This window comes from Cnephaeus nilssonii, assembly GCF_951640355.1.
Source record: "Cnephaeus nilssonii genome assembly, chromosome: 4".
NCBI classification, from domain to species: Eukaryota; Metazoa; Chordata; class Mammalia; order Chiroptera; family Vespertilionidae; genus Cnephaeus; species Cnephaeus nilssonii.
Window position 1 is genome coordinate 67,692,999 of NC_137075.1, and position 15,025 is coordinate 67,708,023.

At 55.1% G+C, this 15,025-nt stretch overlaps 1 protein-coding gene across 1 annotated transcript in view; it reads left to right on the forward strand.

Moving 5' to 3' along the window:
* Positions 1-6,984: 6,984 nt before the first annotated feature.
* Positions 6,985-15,025, forward strand: part of CORO2B (coronin 2B) — a 129,500-nt gene continuing 121,459 nt past the window's right edge. Inside the window, exon 1 of the mRNA XM_079769659.1 lies at positions 6,985-7,414. Coding sequence (XP_079625785.1) covers positions 7,400-7,414 — 15 coding nt within the window. The 5' untranslated portion in view covers positions 6,985-7,399. The remainder of the gene's footprint in view (positions 7,415-15,025) is intronic.

Sequence of the window (15,025 nt, forward strand, 5' to 3'; positions counted from 1 at the left end):
AGGAGACTGGGCATTGGCAGTATCTGCAAGTCACAGAGTATGATTTAGAATTAGATCATCTGTATTCATAAGGGATATTGTTCTGGAGTTTTCTTTTCTTGTGATGGCTTTGTCTGCATTTCATATCAGGGTAATTCTGGCCCCATAGAATGAGTAAGGGCCTATTGTGGGTCTTGATCACGAAACTATAAGACATGGAGGAGACCCCTGGGTAGTGTCAAATAAGCCAGACACAAGACTAGGGACTGAGATGATGAGAAGCAACATGCTCACAAAGGTGGGCTGATCCAAGGCCCTCGGGGACCCCAAGTTGGAAAGTAGCTCTTCTGTTCTCCCCTGGGGTTCAGACCGTGGAAGCTATGCTGAGGGAACACTAGGGAAGGATCTGGGTCCCAGCAGCTAGAGCCCCACATGGTGAGCAGAAAGCCCAGGGTGCAGCCAGGCTGACCCAGAGTCCAATCTTGTCGCTATCACAGCCTTTTGGGATGACCTTGGGCTCCAGCTCTCTGAGCCTCAATTTCCTTCTCTGGAAAAACGAGAGAAACCCTCTAGGACTGCAGTGAAGATGGACTGAGATGTTGGACTAAAGCACCCAGCACAGGGAAGGCTCCAGGAACTGGTCGCTTTTTGATTCTTATCTTAGGTCCCCATTTCTGATGATGGCAGAAAACATGAGTCTTCCCACTTCAAGGGGTCCCCTGGCAGGATTTGACCTTGTGGAAGGAAGTTTGGGGGAAATGAAGAGGAGGTCATGGATGGCTGACATCTAAAAGCTATGCCCCAGGCTGTGGTAGACTTGGGGGTAGAGATCTGATGGTAAATATCATTAAAGAGCCGCCCAGGAATGTTTAGCTGGCTTCTTTGTGAGCTCCAGATGGGTCACCTTGCAGCATCGCAGCATCCTCCTCTCCCACACTGTCCAGCCCCTTGGGCCTCTGGGGTGGTCGGGTGTGGGTAGGGGGGGAACTCCTTATCCCCAGACATCCACAGGACTCCTGTCCTGGCCTCCTTAGGGTTCTACACAAGTGTCACCCTGTCTCACTTGCTTAGCAGCCACGTGAGCCTGTATAAGAGTCCACCCCACTGTTAGCCTGGGAGAGCTTGGTACAGGAGGAAGCTGAGGCTGGACCATATGGCCTAGACTCTTTCCCCCAACATCTTATTCCTCATGGGGCTGCCTCCCTCCCATCACTGCCACTTCCACCAGGATAATGGCATTAGTGAGATGATTCATTTGACAAATATTTAACAGACATCTAAGCTGTACCAGTCACTGTGCTGGGACCTGGTATACTGGTGGAAACAAAACCAAATCCTTGCCCCTTTGTAAGCTTTTGTTCTGTGGGTATGTTGGGGACAATGTGCAAAGTAATTATGAAGTGAAGACATGTCAGGGGTGCAAAGAATAATGCAAGACAAGGGGAGCAGGGTGGAGGCATTTCTGTAACGGTCAGGGGATGCCTAATTAGTACAGAGACACTTTGGTAGATCCCCAAGGAGGCCAGGATAGGAGTCCTGAGACCAGTTGGGCCTATCGTGCCACTTATGCATGCTCCAGTTCCAAGAGGGTAGTCTGCTAAGCAGGATGTTCCCACAGTCTGGCTGGTGCCATATTCCTTTTGCAGGGTCTAGGTCATGAGCGATTGGGCCACTAGAATGGTGCTGACATGCTGAGTTTGAGTGATTCCCATATAAGACCCAGGTCAAGTTCAGGCCTCTGGGCTACCATCACTCCAGGGTCTGTGAGGTGACTCTTGCCCATCTATGTTTTGACCATGGCGTCACTTTTCATCTGCAAAACCAAGAGTGGCAGAGGTGGTAGCAAGCATTCTTTACCCTGATGCCAACCTCCACGAGCACCCATGGCATCACTCCATCCCATTGCTATCTTCTGTGGCCTAAAGGGCTTGTCATTTACACTCCAACATTCTGAATGATCAATTAATGACCCAAAAACAAGTGACCCTTCTTATCTCCTGCACACTGGGTAAGACTAGCATTTATGGTCATCAGTGAAGCAGATGAAGAGCATGCGAAAGAGTCACTGGAATCCAGTATTCATGGCCAACACAATGGATGATACAGAGTCATGGGTAATAATGCAACTGGCATTAAATAAATGGTAGCAGAGAACTATAGGAGTAAGAAGATCCATATTGTTTCAATGCAAACAGGTGCCTAAAAGCCATGGCACTGTGAATAAAAACCTTTTTCTCCTGGTGGGGGATAAGAAATGGACCAGGAATGACCTATCTTATCTAATAAAAGAGTAATATGCAAATTGACCATACATCTGTTACACCCACAAGCCATGCCCACCAACCAATCAGTAGCGAGTATGCAAAGTAACCCAACCAAGATGGCTGCGACCACATTGCGAGCAGGAGGCTTGGGTTTCCCCGGCAATGGAGGAAGCCAAGCTTTCCACACACCCTGGCCAGCCTAGGCCTCCACTCAAGGCTACAAAGTTTCAATTATAGAAGATAAATAAATCTCAGATACCAGGGCCTCCGCTTGGGTCACTGGGGGGCATGGCCAGCCTGCAAACCACCACAGGCCCCTCGCCCAGGCTGCCTCACACCCCAAGGGAACCCCACTCTGATCCGGGACATCCTTCAGGGCAAACCAGCTGGCCCCCACCCGTGCACCAGGCCTCTATCCTATCTAATAAAAGAGTAATATGCAAATTAACTATTACTCCAACACACAAGATGGCTGCCCCCATGTGGTCAAAGATGGCTGCCCCCATGTGGACACCAGATGGCCACCACAAGATGGTCAGCAGGGGAGGGCAGTTGGGAGGGACCAGGCCTGCAAGGGAGGGCAGTTGAGGAGTGATCAAGCCTGCAGGGGAGGCCAGTTAGGGGTGACCAGGCCGGCAGAGGAGGGAAGTTGGGGGTGACCGGGCCTGAAGGGAAGGGCAGTTGGGGGGGACCAGGCCTTCAGGGGAGAGGAGTTGGGCGGGGACCAGGCCTGCAGGGGAGGGCATTTAGGGGGGACCAGGCCTGCAGGGGAGGGCAGTTAGGGGTGACCAGGCCTGCAGGGGAGGGCAGTTAGGGGCAAACAGGCTGGCAGGGGAGTGGTTAGGGGGTGATCAGGCTGGCAGGCAGAAGGGGTTAGGGGCAATCAGGAAGGCAGGCAGGCAAGCAGTTGGGAGCCAGCAGTCCTGAATTGTGAGAGGGATGTCCTACCGGGATCGGGCCTAAACGGGCAGTCGGACATCCCTTGAGGGGTCCCAGATTGGAGAGGGTGCGGGCTGGGCTGAGGGACCACCCCCATGCATGAATTTTGTGCACCGGGCCTTTAGTTTGACAATAAAGAACATGAAGAGCTGATTCCTGGGCCCGAGAAGGAATGGATGGCTCTTGGGCCCACAAAGACTCTGCACACTGATTGGACAATAGGCAAACATGCTGGTACCTGTTCTCTATCGTTACTCGATGTCTTCATCAATAAATCACAATACCTCATATAGGCCAAGAGATTTGTGTTACATTTGAAAATGAGATTGTTTATATAGACATGGTTCCCCACACACGCGAATTTGCCCAAGGCTCTGCACACGCTCAGGGCAGCGCTGACTGGGGCGATAAGCCTGTTCTTGCGAACTGGAGTTCAGAACATCTTGCAGCAGCACAGGAGGCCTTGGCAGCCATCTGGTCCCAAGCCTGCTCTTTGCAAATGATGAGGGACTGAAACGCAGCAGCGACAGGTGCCGTGGTAGCTAACGTGGACAAGCTGCAAGTGCTGGGAGCTCCCCTCCACTCTCTCTAGATACAATGGAGAAAACATCCTCGGGGGGGAGTATTAACAAAACAAAAATAATAATAATAAATACAAAAACAACCCCCCCCACACACACACACACCACAAGACAAATACATTTAATTTTGATAATTATAAAACAGGGTGAGTTAGGCCACCATGGAGGTAGTGTCAGGAGAGCTACATAGAGGAGGTGCCATTGAGCTGGGCTTTGAAAGGTGAACAGGAGTTTGCTACACAGAGAAAGAGGGGCAAAGGCATTGGAGGCTGAGGAGAGAGCCTGGTCCAAAGCACGGAGCCATAAGAGTGTCCGGAGGAGACCAGAGCTACCACTGCACACTCTCAGTTACGCCACAATTTGTAACACATTTCCTCAGCCTCCCTCTGGTTTCACCTGCAGCTCTGTGGGTGGTTTGAGAAAGCTCAGACTTGAGCTGACTGCATCATGTAAGCTGGGGTGGGGGTCTTTCCACTTCTGCCCCAGGGCATTCTTCAAGCTGAAGTAATGCCCCATGGGGCAGCCCTCAAACAGGGAGGAAGAGAAGCCTGTGGATAAATGCCTGCTGGCTGACTCCGGCAACCAATCCTGGACACATCCCAGAAGTCTCTGGGGAACTGGCCCCCTTCCCTCCAGCCGTGACCTTGAGAACACACAGTATAAAGCCAGTCTTTATATTGGCTCTTTCTCCTTCCCAATCTCACTACCCACACCCGGCCCTCTCTTCCACTTCTGCTTCCTGGGACACCTTCCAATTAAACCACCAGCGTCCAACTCCTTTGTCAGGCTCTGCTTTGGGGAGAGTCCAGACGAAGATGGGCCATGTGCTGGGGACCCAGAGTGGGAGGCATTGTGGTGTAGACACTGCGCCACAGAAAATGCACACATTTCTGAGAGTCTCCTGCGGGCCAAGCCCTTGACCTGACAAGGGGACGCAGAGTTCTCTGAGAGGCCCTTCCTCTTCCAGACCTCCGTTCTGATTGGGGAGATGTGACACGAGGGGTGAGCCGGCAACGTGTGAGGGCTCAGACTCATTTTCTTTCTGCCTTTGGAGCCTGTCACGTGGGTTGTGGGCAGCAGATTGATGTTCCTAATTACATTTGGCTCAAGCTGATATTAAGCATTTGTCTTATTCTCAGGGTCTGTAAGGCTGGTGGATGGTGGGGAGGGTGCCAAGAGGCATGCTGGGTAGCCGAGGATGGCAATCTGGGAATTGAAACATCCCTGAGAGATAAAGGGGGACCAGTCACAGCCTTGGGGGGAGGGGGTTTCGTGTCTTAGAGTTGCCTTTTCATGGCTTCCATGGGCTGGAGGTCCTGGAAAGGTTTTAGGGGCACCTTCCTGTCTTGAGGCTGACCTACCCAAGGCAGTCCAGACAGGGACTGTGACCCCTTTTGAGGCTGGACAGCTTCCTGAGAGCAAATGCTTTTGTGGGTCTAATCTAAATGTCTTCTGCTGCAGATCTAAGGCTTATTTTGACTGATTTGTTTTTGGTGGTTAGTGTTTGCTGAGCACCTGCAGAGTGCCCAGGGGTACACAGTAAGGGAAGATGTGCCCTGTGCGCAGGATGCTTCCCAGCTCACCGTGTATACCAACAGGAAGCTCATGAAAAGAAGTCCAGATACTACAGCCAAATGCAACTGGTGGAACCAGGGGGGCTGGAGTTGTCAGGAGTATGGCAAGGAGGTGGGATGGTGAGAGGTAGGGAGGCTTGGATTAGTGCAGAAGGATGGGGTGAGCAATGTGGTCAAAGGTTTGAGGTCCAGCATGGGTACGAGGAAGGGTCTGCACGAATGAGATGCCTGAGGCCTGTGGCAACATCGGCTACCCAAGAGATTTAGTAAAGTTACTCAAAATCCTTCTGTGTGAAACCAGGACTCAGCCATTCATCTAGCATCCAAGGTGGAGGGGTGGGGGAGGGGGGCAAATAAGGCATCCAGGCTGAGTGGCCCTGGAACACACAGGTCCAAAATACACAAGAATTCTGTTCATCGCTGTGATTTTAGGCAGATCTCCTCCCCTCTGTTCACTCAGCAAAACGAGGATGGTAATTCCTGTCTCCTACTGTTGCATTTTGGACTACGAGAGGAAATGCAAAGAAAATTAGTGTGATGATCCACAAAGCTCTCTACAGAAGCCCTTATTGCTGTAGCGTAACCAGTGTGCTTTCTTGAAGGCAGGAATCAGGTCTCCTCTGTTCTCCTGGCACCGTGGACACACAGGTGGTCACCCACCGAGTTGACTGCCTGTGGCATACTTGATTTGGATGTAAATCTTGGTGTAACAGGAAGCCAGCACTGCCGGGCTTGCAGTGAGGTGGTGATGCACCAAAAAGCCCTGCACTCTCCATCTGGGCTAACCTGTGCCCTGCTCAGTCTTAGCCGCTCAGTGGTCCCGTTTAGGCCCAAACAGGTTCTTTTCAGGTACTCTGGCTGGCGGGGGTCACCTTCAGGTACTTGTCCCTCAAGCCCCTGCAACAGCTCCAGGATGTGGTGTGACCCGGGTCAGGATGAGGTCCCTGCACAGGACGCACCTGTGTTCTCCCGACCAGCTGCACCAAGGGCAGTGCAGACACACCTGGGGCCGGGCCCGCCCTGTCACTAGAAGGCACCTCTTATCACCACGGGTGCCGGGACCGTGGAGAGCTTGCGCGCCGTGGATCGCGGAGAAACGCCTGGGGGCAGTCCCACCGCGTGTCCTTGTCTAAGTCCCTTTCCACTCTAGCACTGTTTCTTCCTCCGTGAAATTGGCTACGATCCCCCTGGGCCAGCTAATCGGATAGAGAATTGGAGTCAACCGATCGCTTACACAACCCCGCTGCGCGACCTTGTGCCTGGGGTTTGCGTGAGTGAGGACGGGCCGCGGGCGGACTCGGGGCTGCAGGCTGCCACGCCCCTCCCCGCGGAGCCGAGCGCCCCTCCTGGCCCGCGGGCCCACTTTGCGAACCTCCAGGGGGCGAGCCCGGCAGTCTTCTGGGCCAACGCGGCGCCTCGACCGTCCAGCGGGTGATTTCACCAGCGTCCCCGGGCCAGCGGGGCTCTGAGAACCCGGGCTGCCGCCCACTCCCCCGGCCAGCAGGTGCCAGGACCCCGCTCGCCCAGCCGCCCGCGGGCCTGAAGGGGTTAAGGCCGCCGGCCTCGGCGCCCGGCCCAGGCTCCCGGAGCGGCGGTGCCCAGCGGCCAGCGACACGGGCCGGAGGCGCGGGGCACGGCAGCGGGCGGGCGGGCGCTTCCTCCTCCCCCTCCTCCCTCCGCCTCCTCCTTTGTAGCGAGTTCCCGGCCCCTCTTCCTCCCCCCGCCCCCCAGCCCGGGCCCGCTCCCTCGCTCCCTTTCTTCCTGCCTCGCCTTCCTGCGGCGAAAGAGGCTCATCTATTATAAATGCACATTTGGGGCTGACATCAGCGAAGAGCGGCGGGCGAGCGCCGAAGAGCGGTCCCTGCGCGCTGCCCGCCCGGAGCGCGGGCCCCACGGCTCGGCGGAGCCTCCGGCGGGGCGTGGGGAGCGCGCCCAGAGCCGCCCGGGCCGCGAACGCGCTAGCCGCGCGGGACCCCTTCCCGCCGCCGCCCGGGCCTCAGGCGGACCCCGGCCGTCGCCCCCGCACGCCGCGCCCGCGCCCGGCAGCGCCCCGAGTTCCTGCATGACTGTCACAAAGGTAAGCGCCCGGGACCCGCCGGCGCCGACAGCCCTCCGCCCGGGCTGCGGGGACGCGGGGGTGGGAGGGAGGAGGGGGCGCGGATGCTGGGAAGGTGCGGCGTGCGCCTACTTCGCTCCCCCCGTCGCTGGAGTCGCGCCGGCCCCCAAGGACTGCAGAGGGAAGGGGGAGGATGCGGCTTTGGCAGCCGCTGTGGTTTGGACAACAAGCCTCCTCACCGGCCCAACCCCAGGACTGCATTTTTAACCCTTGTTTAGGATGCTGCATTTTTAACCCCCGGAGAGCACTGTGGGGCAGCGCCTTGGTGTCCGCCAGTGGAGCGCGCCGCGGGGAGAGGAGCTGGCGGGGACTGGTGCTGGCAGTGGTGTGGGAACGGGCTTGCCGCCCAGAGGAGGCCGCTGGAGGGGAAAGCCCACCACACCTGCCGGCCTCTGCCGCCAATCCCGGGGACGCTGGCCCTTCGCCAACGCCACTCACCGGAGAAGGCGCTCCCCAGCCCGGGAGTTGCTACTGGGGATAGGGAAGGTTCGGAGGTGACCAGCTTGAAGATAAGGGGCGGGAATGTGACGGGGAGGGTAAGATGGGCATTCTGGCAGCCTCAACATTTCAACATTGAGAGGGGGTTTTGGACCTTGCCATAGGAGAGACTTTGGGATTTTCTCTGTTGTGAGGAGGAAGGGGTTAAGAGGAAAGCAGACAGGGTACTGGACGGTGCCCAGGATGAGGAGACTAGCAGACCTGAACTCACTCCCCACTCTACCCAAACCCTGGGTGATCTCGGCTGGGCCCTTCTTCTTTGGGCCTCAGTTTCCTTTTGTGGAATATGAGGATGATAATATGGATCCCGAGGGTCATGCTGGGCAGCTGAAGAACAAATAAATCAAGGATGTGAAGCCACACTTTTGAGGGAGCTCGGTCACTGTAAGGAGCTCACAGCCTGGCCTTGGCCTTGGGTGTTGGCCTTGGTTTTGGTGATCCAGGCACCCACGGCCAGACTCCGCTAGCTGTCCAGCTGGCTCTCAGGATTGGAGAGTTGGAGGCCAAATGGGAAGGGCAGTTTGCTCGTGGTCAGAACCGTGGACCAGATGGAGGGTCGGCCATGGTAGCTACGGGAGGGGTGGTTCTGGCTCCGTCTGATAAGTCAGGGGCTACCCAGGCCCCCATGAGATCTGCTGCAAGACAACATATTTGTTCAGGGTATTTGGGCTCAATTCCAAAATTGGGACTTGGAGACATTGTGGGAAGATGAACTTGGGGGCTGAGGGTCCACCTTAGCTCTGGCTACTACTGGCAGGGCTGCTGTGACCCACAGCGAGTAGGATGCTTAGTGTTTTGAAATGCTACGCATGCTATTCATCTGGGAAGGATGATTATTATTAAGGTTGTTAATGTCAAAGGGAAGAAGAATAATGGATAGGCCTGGATGAGAGATAAAGGATGTGAGATTTGTAATAATGGCACTGAGATTTGATTCAGTGCCTCCCCTGTGTCTCTTTATGCATATGAGCCCAGGACGCCTACCTACCCAGGAGGCCTACAAGGAAGGTGTGGTTAGCACCCTTTAACAGAGGAAGAAACTGAGGCTCAGAGGGATACAGGATTTGCTTAAGGTCACACAGTGAGTAAGTAGCAAAGCTGGGGTTTGCCCTGAGGTCTGTCGTAATCTGTGGCCTATGACCTTCCCATTGCTGTGCACTGTTGAGCACCCTGGAGATGGGATTATTTCCATGTTAGAGGGTCTCTACTTGGAGGCGGCCCCTGAGGTAGGGAGTCCATGAAGGGGGGAACTTGTTTGTTAAACCCACTGACAGGCCTGCCCTCTTGATGCCCAGTGATTATTCAGGAATGCTTTCCCACCCCCACCAAAACCCTCTGTGTCTCTCTCCTCCTGCTCTAACCAACGTGGCATCAGTCTAAGCCAGCTCCGGATTAAATAAAATCCCCACCTTAACCCTATCTTCTTCACTCTTGCCGGTCCTCCACAGCGTTCCTGTGGGGAGGGCTGGAGCAGGCGGCTGCAGGAGAGGGCCTGCGTGCAGTCCTGCTGCCTGGGAGCCTGCTGGAGGAGGTGCCTCTCCAAGTTCCAGAAGAAGCCAGTGCTCTGGGCGTCTGAAGGCCTGGCCTCTAGTTCTAAGTCAGCCACTAAGAAGGCCGTATGACCTTGGGCCAGTCAGTTCCACCTCTAGGCCTCTGTTTTCCCACCTGTGAAATGGAGGAATTGGTTTGGAAGATGCCTAGAGTTCCTTCTGCTGGGCCTTTAGACATCTTCAGCTTCAGCAAGGAAGTCGGCTCTCACGGAGATTGGGGGGCTCTTTGTTCTCTGTTTGGTTACAAGATAGATATGAAGAAGAACCCCAAAGGACATGGGAGGTGGGATCACTGCTCACAAACTGGGGGTGGGGGGCAGGGGAGGCAATGGCTTAGAGGGTGAGACCTCAGCCCTTGCTGCTCCTCCTCCAGGCACAAGGTCATCCCTTTTGGGGGAGCCTAGCTCCCTGCCCCTTGGACTGAGCTTTTGTGGCAGGCCCCCTGAGGGCAGAGGTTAGGTGTGGATTGCAAGAGATCTTCTTGTTAGTGCAGAGATCCTGGAAAGCGGAGGAGAGGAGATCAGAGGGGCAAGCTGCTAGATGGTCTGTAGCACTTCCTGAGGGGAGGCGGGCCTCTGTTTCCCACTTCCCCCTGGCCTCTCATACATATCCCTGTTCTCCTGCATTGTGGGCTGCAGCTGGTGGAGCTGCATATAAAGCCTGGGGGTGAGGGGGGACTTCTGCCCTAATCAGCACTAGAGATACAGAGCCTGCAGATGGTGGCCTTCTCGCCTGCTGGCATGGCTCCTAGTTATGACTTTCAAACTCTATTTTATTGTGGGTGTCTAATAAGCTACCTTAGTTTCCTTATGTAATGAGGAGGAGAAAGGAATAAGAGAAAGAGAGAGAGAGAGAGAGAGAGAGAGAGAGAGAGAGAGAGAGATGCTTCCCTGACCTTGGCCAGCCACAGGAGAGCCAGGCTTCACCTCCTCCCAGGTTCAGCCTAAAATCCTTCCATAGGGCAAGTCAGGGGAGAGGAAGCAGAGGCTGCCTTCCTAGTAACAACACGATTTTATTCCAGATGATTTTACTCTTGTGCCTGCTTTTAGTAATTTTTCTATCTGTATTTCATGTCAGCAATATGCCAGACCAGCAGTACCTCTCCTGTTCTTAATGCCCTTTCCTAAACTGCCGTCACCAGGAGAAAACAGAACAAAGCCTTTAGCCCTGTGAGCAGAGTACACGTCGGTGGGCTATGAGAAAAGGTCTGTGGTGTGATTTCCTGGCTTTTGTCTGTGATGTGCCCAGAGACGGGGCTTCTGGGTAAGCAAGGTGGTGACTTGTTGTGACGGGGCTTCCTGGTTCCCAGGTGTGCCTTGTTAGGTTAGAGCCCGTGAGCTCAGTGCTTTCCAAGTTCTCAGGGCCAGTTTGGTGGGTCTGCTGTCAGGAATAAAGCACCCTGAGCCTCAGGAGTGCCTGCCATACTCCGGAAGAACTAAGCAGGAGGATGTGGGCAAAGCGGAGGCCCTGGTGCCAGCACACCCTCTCTGGGACCTGATTTCAGGCCCAGCAGTACGGCAGCCACTCCTGGGCCCTCTTCCTGCAGGTCAGTCCTCTCTCCTGCCCCTGTCCTGGCAGAGCTCAGCGCACTGCTGGCCGCCCTGGCCCCTGCTCAGTGCGACAGGACCAAGGACGGTGTTGCTCTCCCAGGTAACTAGTAACAGTTAATTGTTTGACAAAGATCACGTGACTCTCGGGCCCCTATAGAGTGGCTTGTAGGAGAACAGCATGTCTGAGCTGTCAGATCGTCCAACCCTCTCCCTTGACAGACGAAGGAGCTGAGGCCCAGGGCGCAGAATTGGGAGCTGCCTAACGTCACTCAGCAAGTTGGAGGCTGAAGCGTCTGGAGCCTGGTCCTCCTGACGGCTGGCCAGTGCTCCTGACCCCTGGCCGCCCTGTGAGGGGATTTCAGGCAGCCCAGTCAGAGGCAGGTGTTTCGGCTCCACTCCAGTGACCCTACTGATAGGCCAACCTGGACTGCTGGGGTCTGGCTTTCCCTCTGCTGGGCAGCCTCTTCCCTTGGAGACCAATGTTGGGGTTTAAGGTGTATGGGAGCCCTAGCTATACCCAGGATCAGGATGGGAAGGGAGGGGTTGCGAGGCCTCTCTACCTCCAAATCCTTGGCCCAGAATCTAGCTTATGAAGGAGATGCCTGGGCTCCATTCCTCTCTCCCCTTCCCCACCCCCCACCCCCAACATCCCCCTTCCCAGCACCTCTTTCCTGTCTGGCTCTTACTGGGAGAAGAGATGTGAGAGCCACCATGTCACAGAGCCTCAGGTAAAAGGCACACACCCAACTCCCCGCACTTGGGGGTGGAGGGAGGGTTCTGCCTCTCTACTTCATGTACTCGTTATACCTCCTCCTTCCTGTCAGTTCTTCCAGATATGGAGCATTCTCATGCAGAGGGTGTGAGGCCAACATTCACTCTTTCCTTTTAGCCAGCACCCTTGGAGCCCCGACTCAAGGCCAGGCCCTGTGTTAGGCATGAGGGTGACAGAATGCGTAAGCCATTGCCCCTGCTGTCCAGAACCTCTGAGGAGATGGAGATGAAGGAGATGTCCTGAGCTAAGAGTCTTGAGGTCCAGGGGCTACAAGCCAGGAGAGGTCTGTCTTGCTTGCATACTATAGGTGCTCAATAAATACAGGCTCTTTCCTTCCTAACCATCCCTCCTTATAGGCAATGAAACTCACTCTCCAGAAGAGCTCTGGTGAGTTATTTGAGGGCACCCCACAGGCCTAGGTTCTCTTGCCTGGGGGCGTTGCCACCTTGGCACCTGTGGCATCACTTAGAGGCTCTTGAAGGATTGTGAGGCTCCCCAGGGCCCCAGAATCACCCCACAGCTGGCTGGCCCTGTGGGGTGAGCCTAGACTTGAGCTCGGCCAGTTTGGGATGGGGATGCTGGCTGGACCAACAACCTGGCAGCACTCGGCCTGGCAGCTCTGTGATGGAGTGAGTTTTTCCATTTCTCTCCCGGGTTGGCTAGTCTGGAACAGACATGGCCTCAGCTGCCGCCGGCTCCTGGCACCGCACAGCCCAGAATCTGATTTGGATGTGCTGGCCACAGAATTTGTCTGGTGTCCATGAGATGAGAGAATGTGCACATTCCCAGTGTGCACAGCACCCTCTCCTTTCCTCTTCTCCAGATCCGCTTGTTCTGATCCCCTGCCTTTCTCTGCCGGTGGACCCCGCACACTCAGGCCTCAGAGCAGCTGGCCTGGAGCAGGCCCTGCCAGGGAAGGACAGATGTAAATGCAGTGGCTTCCACATGAAGCTGTTTACAACGAGCCTCCCCTTTGTGGGCCTGGAGTGTGGGACCAGCTGTGAAGGAGCAAGAGTGGGGGAGTAGGGTGGGAAGTAGGGGAGGAGCTGCCACCCAACCTTCCTGGCCCCTCCCCTCTGCTCCCCGACAGAGGCCCCTGGAGGGACTTCTTAATTGGTTTCTGGCTGGCACCCTCCTTCCAATTAGCACCGTGATGGGAGGCACCGGCTTGCTCAGGACTGTCCTGTTTACAGACTACAAGCATGGGTTACTGCACCTAATCCCTCCGAAGGTCCCATGGTGGGGTCCCCCTATTTACGGAGGACTAAACGGAGTCTGAGTGGAGAGATGGCCACAGCCTGGTCACAGAGCTAATGTGGGTCAGAGCTGGGGTGCACACCCACATCTTCTGACTTTAAGCCATAACATTCTCAACCTGATCACATACTGGTCTACATCAAGCATGTCAAACTCAAAGGCTAACACGGGCCAAATAAACGAGGCATGCGGCCCGAGGGCTGCGAGTTTGACATGCTTGGTCTACATCTTGTGAGGGTTAGTCACCATCATCGAGAGAATAACAGTTATTAAGCAGGCTTTGGGCAGGCATGATCGCACTTACCCAGTACACCCATGAGGTTGAGTCTGTCATCGGATGATCCCATTTTCCAGAGGAGGAAACTGAGGCTCATCGAGGGTAGGTGAGTTGCTCAAGGTGGCCAGCGTAGTGGGTGGGGGAGGGGCGCTCTGTGCCTGGGCTGTCTGAGCCCAGAGCACACATTCATCTAACGTCCAGGCCTCTTGTGCAGGTGTTCCACTCTGCTCTGCTCCCACCCCCGAGGTGGAGGGCTCCTATCTGTGTGTCCGTGGTCCTGGCACTGAGGTGTGTTTCAAGGCTGCTTGCCTTGAAGGCGACACCATGGATGTGTCCTGCTTAGACTTCCCTGTGGCCTTTGCTGGAGCTGGGAACCACATAAATAATTTGGGGGAGGGTGCTGGTGAGGAGGGCTTCCGACATGTGGTGTCTGACATCAGATAGGGCTGCTTAGGCACGGTGGCCAGCCCAGGGGCCGAACAAGGTGTGACTGAGGCAGAAGTGGCCTTCTCTCGATATGATATGGCCCTTGATTCCCAGGGGGTGCAGACTCTGAAGAATGCCAGCTTTAGAATTAGACAGATGGCACTACATCATTTATTTGCTGTGTGTTCTTGGGCAAGTTGCCTAACCTCTCTGAACATCTGTTCCTCCATCCATGAATTGGGATCAATAATAATAGTACTTAAAAGAATTATTATGAAAATTAAACGAACTGATCCACGTGAAGCAGCTAGTGTTAGCTATTAACATCCAGAAAACAGAAAATTAAAGAAATGCTGACAATGGGTGTCTTGAGGGTTATAAAATGAGAAGTACAGCAAACTTGGGGAATAACAACAGGGGACTGACATAGTCAGGGGGTCAGGAAGCGACTTTGAGCTGAATCATGAAGGGTGAGTAGGAGGTAGCAGGTGAAAGGAGGGAGCTGAGGAGAGGATAACAGGCAGAGGGCACAGCACACCAGGACTTCTCCTGCGGCACTGGGGAGGGCTCGGTACATGTATGAGCTCCTGTGATCCTCAGAAGGACTTCATGGTGTCGGTTGCTGTTGCCATCCCCACTCCCCTCAGGAGGAAACGGGCACAGAGGCACCAAGTAAGCCTCAAAACGTCACCCAGCGATGGGGCGCACCGGCTGGTCAAGCAAGCCCCGGCCTCCTGACTCTGTCACTCTTCCCTTCCTCCTCCTGCGGTTTGATGATCACAGGGAGGATGGCTGGGAGCTGGGCCACTTAAACTGACCTGGGCAAGAGGGGGTGGAAGTGCCACGTTCAGTTGTCCAACCCTCTGCCCCCCTCGCAGAGCCTCCCTGGGCTGTGTAAGGGAGAGCGGGGGCCCTCCTGGCTCGCAGGCAGCTTCAGGGAGGGGTCGCTTATTTTTTCCAGAAGGAAATTTGGCTCTGTCAGGAACATTTCCATGTTATATTTTTACTTGGCCCAATTATGACCATTTTTAGTTTTTAAATCTTTGTGATGATCTGGATTGGGCCTTGGTCTTTAAAGTAAAACTATCCTATATAATAAAAGCCCAGCAATTGAAACAGCAGAACGACCAGAATCACCAGAGACCAGAACGACTGCGGCCCCTCGCCCCAGCCCCTTCCCCCAGCAGGGACCTCCACCCCTATCGGGGTGCCCATCAGGGCAGGCCTGTCGGTCCCCACCGG